The sequence below is a fragment of the Elephantulus edwardii genome, unplaced genomic scaffold (genome assembly GCF_000299155.1).
Source record: "Elephantulus edwardii isolate Elephantulus edwardi_28Jun2011 unplaced genomic scaffold, EleEdw1.0 scaffold00062, whole genome shotgun sequence".
In the NCBI taxonomy this organism is placed as follows: Eukaryota; Metazoa; Chordata; class Mammalia; order Macroscelidea; family Macroscelididae; genus Elephantulus; species Elephantulus edwardii.
Window position 1 is genome coordinate 5,443,701 of NW_006399812.1, and position 14,909 is coordinate 5,458,609.

Here is a 14,909-nt window from a genome sequence, read left to right on the forward strand (position 1 = left end):
AAAAAAAAAAAAGACAGTACATGTAATGAGAATAGCCTTTCTGACAGATAGTGCTGGGACAAGTGGGGAGTCAGACGTGAAGGGATGACACTGATTCCTTATCTCTCATCATATTAAAAATTAAGATCATAAATGTAACACATGCACTTAAGATCAGAAATGTAACGCGTACAACTATACCACTACTCTTCAAGAAAACAAAGGTGGAAACCTTCACGACCTTGGAATTGGCAAAAGATTCTTGGATATCACACCTAAATCACAAGTGACAAAAGAAAAAAACACTATACCTTATAAAGATGTCACTGTACTGTGTTTAGAGAATGGCTCACTCCAGCATCAAGCACTAAATGCCGTACATGTTTACTCACTTCCTCACAGGCTGCTTTCATTAAGTACCTGGTTTCTAAGCAACTTCGAGTACGGTTCCCATTCTCCAGAGAGGAGACCGTCAAGAAATCTTTTGTGTTCCAATGGAAAAAACATTAAAAAGTGAAAAGAAAATAGGGAGTTCCGGTGGCCTAGTGGCAAGAAGTGGCGGCACTGTAATCCCAGAGGCGAGTGGTTTGAATCCATCAGGTGCTCTGCTGGAGAAGGAAGGACAATCTCCTCCTGTACCAGTCAGATCTGATTTGACAGTACACACTAAAAAAGAAAAAAAAAGTTTAAAAATAAAAGTGAAAATACAAGGAATTTTTTTTTTCTTATTCATGATATACCTTCAAATAGCCCAATGAAAAAGCAGGAAAGAGATCTATAAAGACATTTCTTTAAGGGATATATACAAATAGCCAGTAAGCCCATGGAAAAATGGTCATCAGGTATATAAAAATCAAGACAGAGCTCTGGGGGCTTAGTGGTGAGAATCTGTGCTGCCAACCCAAAGACTCGCAGTTCAAATCCACCAGTTGCTCTAGGAGAGAAAGAGGGATGATCTCCAGGGCCATTTAGTGTTTCTGAAAACCTGTTAGAGAGTCAGCTAAATGCGTTGGTTCCAATTCAGCAGTACATAACAACAATAACATACAAATCAACACTACATTTGAGATTTTAGGTCACACATCCTAAGGAATTCTGGACCACGATTAATAAGCTACTTGGATTAAGGGATTGTACCCTGCTGACAACTTGTTGACTTTCATACCTCGTAACCATTTAAAAAACCCAAAACAACAAAGGAATTCTGGTGGTATATGGAGGTATATATTGGGCTGTTAACCCAAAGGCTGGCAGTTGAAATCCAGCAGCCACCTTGTGGGAGTTTGAGAAGCAGTTTCTACCTGTAGAAATCTGCAGCCTTGGAAATCTGATGGAGAATCTCTATGAGTCAGATTCGCCTCAATGGCAGAGGGTTAGACTGAGGACTTGGCCCTATCAATAGGGCTACCATATCCATGTCTCAGTTTGGCTAGTCAGTTTTCAATTAACTATTACCTCTTTTTTTTTTAAATTACTTCTTTTTTTATAACCTTTGACTTTAGTTCCTAATCACATTAGGTTCTTTCATGTCACTGGACTGTGTTCAGAGAATGGCTCGCTCCAGCATCAAGCACTGAACGCTGTACATGTTCATTCATTTCCTCATGGGCTGCATTCATCAAGTACCTTGATGTTCAGTGTAAGCCCTGGTTTCTAAGCAACTTGGAGTACGGTTCCCACTCTCCAGAGAGGAGACTGTCAAGTAGGTTTATAGAACACATATGCTTATGAAACCAAAAAGCTTACATATGCTTCTGAAGAACACAGCAATGGCTTAGTTTTCCAAATGATTTTTCTCATTTTCATTTGTCAAAATTTATTCATCCTTCAAGACAAGGATCAAATACATGCATTGGCTGTATCTGGTAAAATAAGATATTAAAAGTATGAGTGTTTCCTATCTTGTTAGCTAAGAAGCTTAGTTGGAAGTTGTGGGTCTCCTTTAGCGTTATGGTAACTTACTGAATACCTTGGGTTTTATTTCTTCAAATTCCTCTTCACTGGAACTCTCTCCAGTACAGTAAAGAAGAGATAGTAGTTGGAAATATGGGATTGGTGTTAGAACTGAGGCTGGAAATAGAATGACTGTATTTTGTATTTATGATTTATTCATTTCAATACCTTTTATTAAAGGACACAAACATTGATTTACACATGGATCTCACCTGATGAGCTGCATTGGAATCAGATTGACTACATTTGTTGAAGAAATCATTGGAGAAGCTCAGTATCAACTGTCAAAACTAGGCCAGGCAAACTGTGCGTCAGATCATCAATTACGCTTATGCAAGTTCAAACTAAGGTCAAAGAAAATGAAAATAAAGTCACAGAAACCAAAATACGATCTTCAGCCAATTCCATCTGAATTTCAAGATCATCTTAGGAATAGGCTTAAGGCACTGAACACCAGTGACTGAGGAATGGATGAGTTGTGGAATGACATCAAGGAGATCAGCCATGAAGAGAGCAAAAGGACATTAAAAAAACAAAACAAAAACAAAAACAGAGGAGAAAGAAAAAATCAAAATGGAAATTGAAATCAAAACTGTAGAAATTGCACTGGAGCACTGAGAAGCCAAAACAAAAGGAAAACATGCCAAACTAAAAGAACTGAAAAGAAAATTTCAAAGGGAAGCTTGGGAGGACAAAGTATCATAATGGAATGTGCAGAGAGCTGGAATTGGAGAATAAATGGGGAAGAATTCACTCTGCATTTCTCAAGCTGAGGGAATTGAAAAACAAATTTAAGCCTCGAGTCACAACAGTTAAAGATGCTATGGGCAATATACTGAATGACCCAGAAAGCATCAAAAGAAGATAGAGAGAAAACACAGAATCACTGTACCAGAAAGAACTGTTTGACACTGAAAAATTTCAGGAAGTACCATATGAACAGGAGCCAATGGTAATGAAGGAGGAAGTGGAAACTGCATTGAAAAAAAAAATAAGGACCTAGGAATTGATGAGTAGTTTCAATGAACAGATGCAGTCTTGGATGCGCACCAGTCTATGCCAGGAAATCTGGAGGATAACTGTTTGGCCAACGGATTGAAAAAGGTTCATATTTGTTCCCATTCCCAAGACGGTGATCCAAGTGAATGTGGAAACTATCAAACAATATCATTGATAACACATGCAAGCAAAATACTGCTGAAGATAATTTAAAAATGGCTGGAACAGTACATACATAGGGAACTGCCAGAAGTTCAAGCAGGATTTAGAAGAGGTTGTGGCACCAGGGACATCATTGCTGATTTCAGATGGATCCCGGCTGAAAGTAAGGAATACCAGGAGAATGTCTATTTGTGCTTTATTGACTATGAAAAGGTATAGGCATTTGACTGTGTGGATCATAATAAGTTGTAGCTGACATTCAGAAGAATGGGAATCCCAGAACACTTAATAATTATGCTCATGTGAAACCTATACTTGGACCGGAGGCTGTTGTATGAACAGAGCAGGGGAACACAGGAGGGCTTAAAATTAAGAGTGTGTCAGGGTTGTTTTCTCTCTCCATACCTATATAATCTGTATGATGAGCAAATTTTTCTAGAAGCTGGACTCTATGAAGAGGAATGTGGCATCAGGATTGAGGGAGATTCATCAATAATCTGCATTATGCAGATGACACAACCTTGCTTGCTGATAGTGAGGAGAACTTGAAGCACTTACTGTAGAAGATTAAGAAATACAGCTTTTGGTATGGGTTGCATCTCAATGCCAAGAAAACAAAGATTCTTACCACTGGACCAATAGGCAACATCATGATGGATGGTGAAGAGACTGAAACTGTCAACACTTGATCTTGCTTGGATCCACAATTAACACCCTTACTACTAGCAATCAGGAAATAAGGAGACACATTGCACTGGAAAAATCTGCAGTTAGAGACCTTTCCAAATTATTGAGGAGTAATGATGCCAGTTTGAGGACCAAGGTACGTCTGATTCAGGCCATACTAGTTCTATCACTTGCTATGTGTCTGAGAGCTAGACAATGAATAAGGATGACATAAGAATTACCGATGCCTTTCAGAACACTGACCATCCCATGGATGGCCAAAAGAACAAATATGTCTTGGGGAGGGTTTAGAGTGCTCTTTGGAGGTACTTCACTTTACATACTTCGGGCATGTTGCTAGGAGGAGCTATTCCTTGAAGGACATGATGCTAGGAAAGGTGGAGGGTCAGTGAAGGAGAGGAAGACCCTTGACCAGGTGGATTGATGTGGTGACTGACGCAATGAGCTCTTGTGTGAGGACAGCGCAGGGTAGAAGAGGGTTCAGATCTTTCTTTCATAGGGTCACTATGAGTTGTACTCAACTTGACGGCACCCAACAACAACATCCTTTCTAACCCACTAGAAGTAATTTGAGAAATGAACTGGCTCCAAGTAATGAATGAAAATGTTTTCTTCTCTTGTGTCAGTTTAGGTCCTCTAGGAAGCACATGCCAGCATGAAAAAATTGTCAAGCAAGCAAGTGTAACTTCCTGCTCTAACTGGTTAAAGGGAGAGGAAGCAGGAGTAGGTAGGGCAAACTTTTGGAATGTGATACAGGTTTGATATCAATGCAAGGAGAGAAACAGTATCACAAACTTGGTCGTTTGGGGTCAAATCCTGTGGAGCACACTCCTAGGGTCCACTCTCTTCTGAAGGGAGAGCTGAGCATCTGTTCCTCCCAGCAACACTCAACACTCTTTGTAGATCGCATTTCTTAAGTTACTGTATCATAGAATCAAGATGATAAGGTAACAGTATAAAGAGCTTAGGCTTTGGAGACAGAGAGATTAGGATTCACATCTCAAAATTTTTTCCAGTCAAATGCAGTTGAAATCTAGTTCAAATTACTCATCTCCTCTAAGTTTTAAGTTTTTTTCTAAAATGGGATTATTGGATTGTTGTTATGTACTGTCAAGTTGGAAGTGACTCACAGCTGACCCCAAGTGGGTTTGCAGAACCAGTAAGTCACACGGTAGGAGATTGCCTATCCTTCTCTTGTGGAACACCTGGTGGATTTGAACTGCATACCTTTGGGTTGGCAGCACAACTCCTGACTACTAAATAATCTTACTAAAAACATGGTAGTAATGTTTTACTATACAAGTTAGGCTGTTAGTAGGATTACAGAAAAGGCTGAATCCCTTGTTACTGAAGTTGAACTAATGTTCCTTCCTTTGCTCTTCATTTTGAATACTGTGGGATAAAGTAGTTTTGTAAACACTGTCTTATTTGATGGAAACTTCAAAGAAATTGAGAGTTAGAAAGGGTCAGTTGCTGATTCAAAATCACACAGCCAAAAAAAAAAAAAAATCACACAGCCAACAAAACGGGGAGAATCATAACTTGAACTAAAGTCTTCTTGTTTCACTGCCAGTTCAGAAATAACAGGATGGAGTTTGGCTAATTAACCAAATGTTTTAGCCTGTCCCTGGAATATGCTGTTTATGAACAAGTGTGTTTGTTTTGTTAGTAAGTTTCTTTCAAAGGAATATGGGTGGATTTTTAGATCATAAAAGTGTTTAAATTTTGCTTCTTAGACAACATTTTACACAATTGTTAGACTTTATCACTGTATAAAAATGTACAGTGGCTTTTATTGACATGTACATTCCAATATGTTTACAGTTGCAAGATAATGAGGCACACTCAGTATTGCACTTCATTAAAATTTCAGGCTCAAACTTAACCTAGAAGTTTAAATGAAATTGCATTTGTAATTTAGTAATTCTTATACAGGACAAACATTGATATCTTTATATACAGTGTGATACTTATTACATTTATATGCCGCCTTACACAATTTTTTTTTTTAAATAACAGTCTAGGAAATAAACCAGAATGTTCCTCTTTTTATCCCCACCTGTGATGCAATTGTACAGGGTTACAAAAAGGCAGTATACAATAAACAATGATTATTTTTCTTTTTCTTTTTTATTTTTTGCTTTAAAGCATTATTCTTAGTCCATGGGTGTGGTGATTTTTGTATATCAATTATCTATGAATGTCCAATGCTTCACAGCCAATGACAGTAATGGCCACATGCAAACACCTCACAATTCTGATGTCTTGGTTTAAAAAGAAGATAAACCAAAAAAATGGAGAAAGTTTCCACAGCAAGAATTATGTACATGGTATTTGGCATCCTTTTTGCATTGTAAATGGTTCATTTTCATTGATGTAAAAATGGTCCCGTCCTTATCCTGAGCAGAGTTTAAACTTCACCACATCCTCTTTGGGGATGAAGGCAACTGTTTGCTCTGTAGACACAGGAATCTGAGTGTTCTAAAAAGTGTGAGCATTTCTGCACACACCGCAACCCAGAGCAAATTCTTCCCCAGTAGGCGGATGCACAACGTGGAGCGGACACTCGCTTCCTTCCAGCTGTTTGCCTTTGGGACCTGTGGTAAGATTTCAAAGAGGTAAAAGACAGAACTGAAAACAGACACAGCCAAAAAAAAAAAAAAAACAACAAAAAAAAAAGAAAACAGACACAGCCAAACAAAAACCCCACTGATAAAAACCTCATGAAAATTATTCAAAGAAACAACATGACAACTGTCGCGCAAATACACCAAAACACCACTGAACGGTAAAGTGAAAATATGGGTATTTAAAAAATAATTTAAAAGGACATGAATAGAAAAACAAAAATATAATCTGCTTAAGATACGATTTTTTTAAAGTAAGACTATATAAGAAATATACTAATTTGTAATAAATATTTTGGGGAAGATTATTTAGAAAGACTTTTAAGCTCTTTTTTAAGCAGGGAGCTTCGGTCCTATAGAGAATAATGGCTGAGCTTATACTTGAACACAGAGTCCTTATGTAGCAACAGAGGAAGGAATAGGAACTATTTCGTATTAGTTTTCAAGGGAATGAAATAAACTGTGATTTTTTTTTTTTTTTTAAAAAAAAAACACTACGAGATTCGATGGACCAGGCTTATCCAGATCAATGGGTAATGAGACTGCATGTAACTTATCTCTTCTGTATTTCAAAGCTTTTCTGACATGGTAGGAAAACATAAAGAGTAAAATCTTGGCACAATATAAATTCTCTTCAGACAGCAATGATTATTATTATAGCTGAACAACAATGAACTGAGGCCTCATATGGAACTGACCTATAGCTGATCCTACAGCAGGTTGTCAGAGAAAATTAATTGCACGGGACGAGATTGCACCTCCTTCTATGGTGAAATATCTGGTGAATTTGAACCATAAACCTTTGGGATTACAGTGCAGTTTCTTTTCACTAAGCCACTAGAGCTCCCTTGAGGCCTCATCAAGAGGCGTAGAAAGTAATTTCCACATTACACTGCCAACTCAAAGACGTGTGGTGCGAGTCCACCAATTGATTCATGGAAGAAAGATGGGCAATCTCCTCTCATCTAATTTGCTGCCTCTGAAAACCTGCTGGAGGGTCAGCTATGAGTGGATTCTGACTTGATGGTACACAACAAGAAGAACGACCTATAAGACCAAACTGTGGGGGTAAGTATTGAACTGAAGGCAATAACTGCAGAAAAAGTGGCAGCTGCTGGTTTAAGATGACAGACGTGAGTGTCACGTGAGGGCTTCCTCAAGCAAATGCAGGTGCGAGGCCCCAGGAGGGGTCAAGGTGGGGGCACACCAGAGGCTTTTTGAAAGTTAATTATTATTGTTGTAAATTATAAAGCAGAGTAGTCTCTCCCATGCTGCTGTCTCTGCCTACCTCGTTATAGGTCAAGGAGAGGGAGCAGGAGATGTGACACTCAAGGACAGAACTGTTTCAGCCAGGTACCTGACACCACGAGTGGTGGCTCAGACCAACAGCAGCCAGATGATCCTCAGGAGGGTATTTTTCATTAAGATATAAGGGGTCATTTAGTCAACAGAGGCTTACTCAATGCCTAATGGGTGAATGATGTTATGTTAGCTGCCAGGAGTGTAAAGATCAACCTGACAGTGAAAAAGAAGTGTTAAGGAAATAAAAACTAGAATTAAAACCCTGCACATATTTGACTGCTTTTCATTTTCCAATTCCAACAAACTTGGTATGCACAATTAAGAACACTGATTATTTTTATCATGTTGCCTAACCTTCTGTCCAAATTATTATGTACCATTACTACTGAGAATTGGCTCTACTATGTAAACTCACTCAGTCTTTTAATAATCATATGAAGCAAGAATTATTATTCTCACTTTCTAGAAACTAAAGCAAAACTTACTTTTCCTGAGTTTCTAGATCTGTCATCTATAGATGAGGCAGAGCAATACTAATAGAGTGCTGTGGGGATGAAGTATCCTGGCATGAGAAGGCAATTTAGAGAGAAGTGGACAGACTCTGGAAGCATTACATACCTCAACCCCTTAATCTGGACTCTTGTAATCCCTATGATTCCAGATTAGAGATGATGAGGTTGACAGTGGGAGAGGATCGATCCTTCTCCCCTGTTAATCACATGTGTCCTCCCTACTCATAATCCTGTAAGCTATGCTTTGATTAGCTTCCAGTTCTCTAGAAGGATGATGACTCATCAAATGTGAGAGACAACGCCCCAATCTAACTATATGATCTTAAGGTCATTATTTAACCTCTTTAGGCCTTAACTATGTACTTGTGAACACAACGATAATACCATTTACCCTGTCACTGACTCACTGCTGACCTTCCTGTGGGATTTTGGAGACTGTAAACCCCACGGGAGGAGACTGCCTGTCTTTCTCTCACAGAGCTGCTGGTGGACCAACTGCGAGAGGTGCCACTTTCAGGCCGGTAATGTTAACTATCTATGGACCTCTATGGACTATGCTGTCAGAATTCTCTTTCTAAAATAGAGATGAAACTTTTCCCCGTTTAGTAAACTCTGTATTTTGTTAGTGCTTCTAACTTTCCTGGGTCCCCATTATTTCCAGGCCACTCTGCTGCATATTTCATGTAAGAATTCTTCTGCCCTCGTGACTCAAATCGTCTCCTGAGGTGCCCTTCCTTTCCTTGCACCCTTCCTTCACTGACCAGCTCACAGACTCTCCTCCCAAGCATGACGTTCGCTCTCTTCTGGCTACTGTCCAAACATCTTACTGAGTCCAACATCACACTCCCATCTTGCTGCCTTTCATTCCTACTTCTAAAAAACCTTTTTTTTTTTATTTGGCATAAGCAAATGGTAAAAGTACCATAATTAAAAAACTAAAATACAAAAAAAACCCAAAAAACAAAACTAAAATCATGTTCATTTTATTTTTCTTTTTACTATTTCACATGATTAAAAAAAAATGAAAACCTTAAAAAGGACATAAGAAGTCACCCTCTCTATTTTTATCCCTCTCACATTTTTCTTGTTTTCCTCACTAGTTTTATCTATTTACTATCCACCTTTCAAGTCTTTTCATGCAAATACGAAGGTGAGTGTATGTTGTTGTTGTGTGCCATTGAGTCAGAACCGACTCACAGCTGTCTCTGCAGGGATTTTCAGAGGCAGGAAGTCACAGGGCAGGAGAGATTGTTCATCTTTCTCCTGTGGAGCTGCTGGTGGATTCAAACTGCCTGCCTCAGAGTTGGCAGCACAACTTTTACCACTCAGGCTGCCAGTGCTAATGGGGAGTATTTATTCTAATTTTTGTGTTTTTACAAAAAGCAGCACACCTTGTACACTGTTCTGTAATTCCCCCTTTACATTTAATCATCTCTCTTAGAGATATTTCCCCAAATTAGTGTGTAGGGGGAAAAAATCCACCCTCATTCTCCTTTCAATAATACAAATAATTTAGTATTTATTTGTGTATCCAGAAATAGAACTGTCGGGGGTAAAGCATGTGTAATTTTTGATAGGCACTGTCAACCGGCTTTTCGTAGATTCCACCTGCACTCTGAGCAGCAGTGGGTGGGAGTGTCTTGTTTCACGGCTTTAGCAACATTGTCTACTGGGTTGTTTGCACTCCTGCATGAGTTTTCACAAACTGGACACACATCTCAAGTGTATTTCAGGCACATTCTCGCCTATGGTTGTGTTTACGTTTTCCACTCCCCCCAGACCCATCAGGCCTCATATTCCACCTCATGTGGTGTCAGTTCCTGATTTCTTCTAGACACTCTTCTGCAAACTCTCTCATTTCATAATCCCTTTTTCTCAGTACGATCTCAGTACAGTGTCATTTATTTGTGCTTTCAGGGCTCGGTTAATTTATGTGGCTCTCTACTCTGCCAATTACTGGCCATTCTAAGTAAATCATGTGTTTACTTTATGGCACTGATTCCAGGCTTAAGAAAAACAAACAAAGTCATGAAAACCTTCTACCTGGTTCTATTATTAACTTTTGATTTAAAATTTCATATGGCCCTTTCCTTTAGTGTGAGGGAGAGTGAAAGCACAAAGTAATTCTGTTATCAAGCTTTAGCTGATCTTGTTCTCATTCCCCAAAGATGTGCTCTATAGAGCTCCAAACCCTTCATTCACTGTGGTCTCACTTTTCTACTTCAACATCATAAACTTATAATGGTCAATCAATTTCCTTTGATTTTTTTATGCTAGTGTGAGTTCAGTTTTTGTCACTCGTTACTGAAACAGAATTCCAGTATATAATCTTTACACTTGCTCTTAGCCAAAAGGCCAAGAAGTGATCCAGGATAATCTTTGATAACTAGTACCTCATACATCAAAACTGTAACTAAAACAAACTGAAACAAATGAAAACGCGTACCTGCAGGACAATGTGGCAGTTCTTCCTTAGGAATGCTAGTCATTCTCTGAAAATCATCATGACAAGCATTACAAAAATGTGTTGTTCCAAAACAGAAAAAGACAGCCACTGAGCAGCAATAGCGACATTTATATTCCAAAAAGTCTGTGCCATGCTTGGGACACATCTACAACATAGAGAACAGAAATACCAGATTACATTGAGGATATTTCAACAATACCTGCGGTCACAGAGATTGTTCGGAATTCTGTATATTGAGACCATACGGAGCTCCAAAACAGACTGAAACATTTATGATATATACATACAAATCCCAAAATTCTAATCCCAGCTCTACCATAATATACATGATTCACTTAATTTGTTTGTGAATGTTTCCTGATCTATCCAATTGGAAAGATTAACATCCTACTTATCTCCTATGAAAATTTCATGAATGTATTATGAAATAATATTTCATTGGTGAGAAAACATGAACATTTGACTCAAGTTTAAGAAGATGAAAAATTATTTTATTACTTCTTGAAATGTGGTGATGCAGTTTATGGAAGGAATAATTAAAATTGGATAAACGTGGACATACTATCTAGAAGAAATATTATGTAGAAAGAATTTTGGAAAATTAAAAATGCTGTGCACGTAAGAAAATCTTGGGGAAAAGATTTGGTTTATTATTGCTGCTACATTGGTTATATGATTATTAACAAAAAGAAGTGAAATGTTTCTAGACTGTCCTTTTTACTAAATGTTCTGCTCACCTGAGCCCTGGACACATCAGAACAGGCACCACAAATGAGCTCTCTGGGGTCATAGTCATCACCTTGTCCAGCCTCCGCGTCACAGCGAGCTTCACCACCAAAATATGCCTATAGAAAAAAACACATTTAGATTCCAGGGGACACCAAGTGGCCACTGCCACTGGAGACAGGGCATGATCTCAGCGTAGCGAGATCAAGAGATCCTGGCAAACACTACTGCCCATCACACAGTCATTTCTACAAGTGCACAACTACACTGCTGCCCCTGGTGGAGACCAGGAAGAAAGGAAAGCTACTTCAATCCTGGAACGGATATATACTTAAAGCAGAGAGTTCAAATATTGTACTGTCAAAATAAAAATAACAAAGAAATCTATAATATTCCACATATAAGAAACATACAATATCCTGTCAAGGATAGGATAGAGCAGTAAAGAGAAACTATGGGTTTCAAGGATGAAATTTGAAGAATATTTTTTTTTTATTTTGCAGTATTAAGTAGGATATTCTCATCTACTTCTTTAAAAAAAAATCTTAAGACATCTCAAAATTATAGTACTGTAGAACAAAAAATAAGCCTAAAATAAATGATTAGATTTTTCTAATACTGAGGCTAAAAGTGAAGAATAAAATATAAATTTTAAGTATGTACTAATCATGCAACCATTTTTAGGCAGAAATGATAAATTTGGCAATTCTATTCAGAATAGAGGAAGCTCTAGTGGCTTTTTGTTAGGTACTGTTGAGTACAACTCAGCACCTCTATGAAAAGCTGACCTGAACCTTGCCCTATCCTGGGCCATTCTCATAATTTCTGACACATTACAGTCCTGGCTAAAGTGACCACTTCAATCTATCTCATTGGGGTCTTCCTTTCCTTCACTGACTCTCCATCTTTCCAAGCCTGATGTCTTTTTTCCAAAGAATATCCACGCCCAGCTACATGTACAAAGTATGAGAGAGGGAGCTGTCTTTTTCGCCTCCAAGGAGCAACATGAAAATGAAATTGTGCTGACAACTCAAAAGGTACAGCTTGAATCCATCATCTACTCCACAGGAGAAAGATGAGCAATCTCCTCTCATTTCTTTTACTGCCTCCGAAAACCCACTTGAGGGTCAGTTATATGTTGGCTCCAACTTGACTGCACACAACAATAACAAGAACATATGCAGGAACTCGAGTATTCAGTACATGAGACACAAATGGAGATCTGTACATAAATTTTTTTTCACAGCAGCGTTATTCACAATTGCAAGACTGTGTGAACAGCCCAAATGTCCAGCTACAATTGAATGGATTGAGAAATTATGGTACTTCTATACACAACAGAATACTATGAAGCTCTCAGGAACAACAATTTTGAAAACTACTACATAACTTGGGAGGGACTGGAGAACATTATGCTGAGTGAACCAACTCAGTCTCATAAGGATAAATACTGCATAAGACCATTAATAGAAAGATAACCAGCAAAATGTGTATGAGGATCCAAGGGGGGGCAAGTGAGAGCAGAGGGGTGAGGATGGGCAGGCAGAAATCATAGGATCACACAATTTGGTGGTAAAAGAAGGTAAGCAGTGGGTAAAGGAAATGGGAAAGGTCCATCAGGGATCTGGAAAGATGGTGGGCATAATTCAATGGTAATTGATTTTAAAAAAATATAATGAATGGGTATGAAACACAATGTGAATGAAGGATAGTGACAGTGTGAAGCATAATGTATGCAAACTTTGTGAGCAACCCAATAGAAAATAAAAATCTAAAAAAAGGAGTATTCAGTACAGACATTCAAATAAAGAAAATAATCCTGATAGATGATTTACTTATATTTGCTCTGGATAAAAAAAAATTGAGGCCAATATAATTGAAGCAATTTACATGAATATCATGTTCCATCTCCGTAACTGGTGGCCAGCCATTTACCATGAAAAACAGCAAAAGAGGGAGTAAGCAAGCAGAATGACCCAACATGAAATGATTATTGTTCTAGAAAAATAGGTCAAAGATAATTCTAATGATATACCGAAGACAGAAATGGTCATCCAGTAGGTTTATCTAGCCCAGGAGATATAGAAAATGTCCTGGTGGGTCTTTTGCTTTCTTTCTTTCTTTTTTTTTTTTCTTCCAAATATAATACTGGACTTCGTACAGCATGTGTAAGGCACGGTGTGAGAAAAACTGCTCCCACTCCCAGCCACAGACCCACCTAAGAGTCCGGCCAGTGGATTTTGCCACAATGCATAATGCTGATGCATCACTTCTTGGTTTTGAACTGGTTAGAGAGCCAGTCCAGGCCTTCATAAAGCCCATTTTCCCTGGTGGCACATGTAGCCTGGATGTACCAGTTTCTCTGGCATAGGGAATGGAGGCCAAGCTTGTCTGTTATCTCTGCTGCATTCACAGCATGGGGGAGGTCATGTTAATTTATAAATACCTACAAAAACGCATCTCTGAGCTCGCCTTCTGCTAGCATTCTGGTTAACTCTTCTTGGGCCTCATTGACCCACTCTCTGTCATTACTGTTGACCACAAAAATCAGACCTTGGGTATTTTGGAAATAATGTCGCCAGAAAGGCTTGGTTTTGTCCTGGCTGCCAACATCCCAGACTGTGAAGCTGATATTTTTATATTCTATTGTCTCCATATTGAAACCTATTGTGGGGATCATGGTCACAATCTCTCCCAGTCTCAGTTTATACAGGATGGTGGTTTTTCCAGCTGCATCCAAACCCACATAAGGATTCATATGTCTTTTTTTCCAAATAGACTCTTAAAAAGCTTTTTTCAAAAACATTTCCCATCGTAACTGAATTGTTACCTGTCCCTGCTCTGAGGCCATAATTAGGTTAGATCATAAACACTGCAGCCACTAGAATTTCAGCTCTTCTCAGAAAAATGGTGATGGACCGCTGGTGGGTCTTCTACTCAGCCTAGCTGGGAGCTCTCGGGATGGAGTTCATAAGGAATTGTACTGCCAGCCCAAAGGCTGTGTCTCTCTAGTAGTCTGCTCTCACCAGCTTCTCCTCAGGAGAAAGATTGGCAATCTCCTCCCATGGGGCTTACAGCCTCGAAAAACCCACTGGAGGGTCAACTATGAGTTTGTTCTGACTCAATGGCAATATGTGAGTGAGTGAGAATTCCGCTAATAAAGATTACAGTCTGGAAGTCAAAGTTGATGCATGTAGTAACAAATGTGTCCATCTGAAAAAATATGTGAGAAACCCAAATACCTGGTAAGCAAGTTGGATCCTACCTGTAAGCACCCTAAATCTTAACACTTCAGGAAGGTTATAATGGTATGGGAGGTGAAATCACTAGAAATCAGGGTGATAAGAAGGTATTATTGGAAAAAGAATGCTTAAGAGGTAGGTTTTGTGTGCTTTTGAGTCAGAAAGGATACAAAATTGATCCTCTGTTGAATTTTCAGAGGCTGTAAATCACATGAGAGGAGACTGCCCATCTAGCTCCCATGGAACAGCTCAT

General features: G+C 38.7%; 1 protein-coding gene and 1 pseudogene across 1 annotated transcript in view; both read right to left on the minus strand.

Annotated features, from left to right (window-relative positions):
- Positions 1 to 5,539: 5,539 nt before the first annotated feature.
- MYCBP2 (MYC binding protein 2, E3 ubiquitin protein ligase) overlaps positions 5,540 to 14,909 on the minus strand; it is a 377,715-nt gene continuing 368,345 nt past the window's right edge. The window contains exons 80-82 of the mRNA XM_006887864.1: positions 11,426 to 11,533; positions 10,668 to 10,833; positions 5,540 to 6,377 (exon numbers count right to left, since the gene is read on the minus strand). Of these exons, the coding sequence (XP_006887926.1) occupies positions 6,262 to 6,377; positions 10,668 to 10,833; positions 11,426 to 11,533 (390 nt within the window). The 3' untranslated portion in view covers positions 5,540 to 6,261. The remainder of the gene's footprint in view (positions 6,378 to 10,667; positions 10,834 to 11,425; positions 11,534 to 14,909) is intronic.
- On the minus strand, positions 13,681 to 14,227 carry LOC102868364 (annotated as a pseudogene).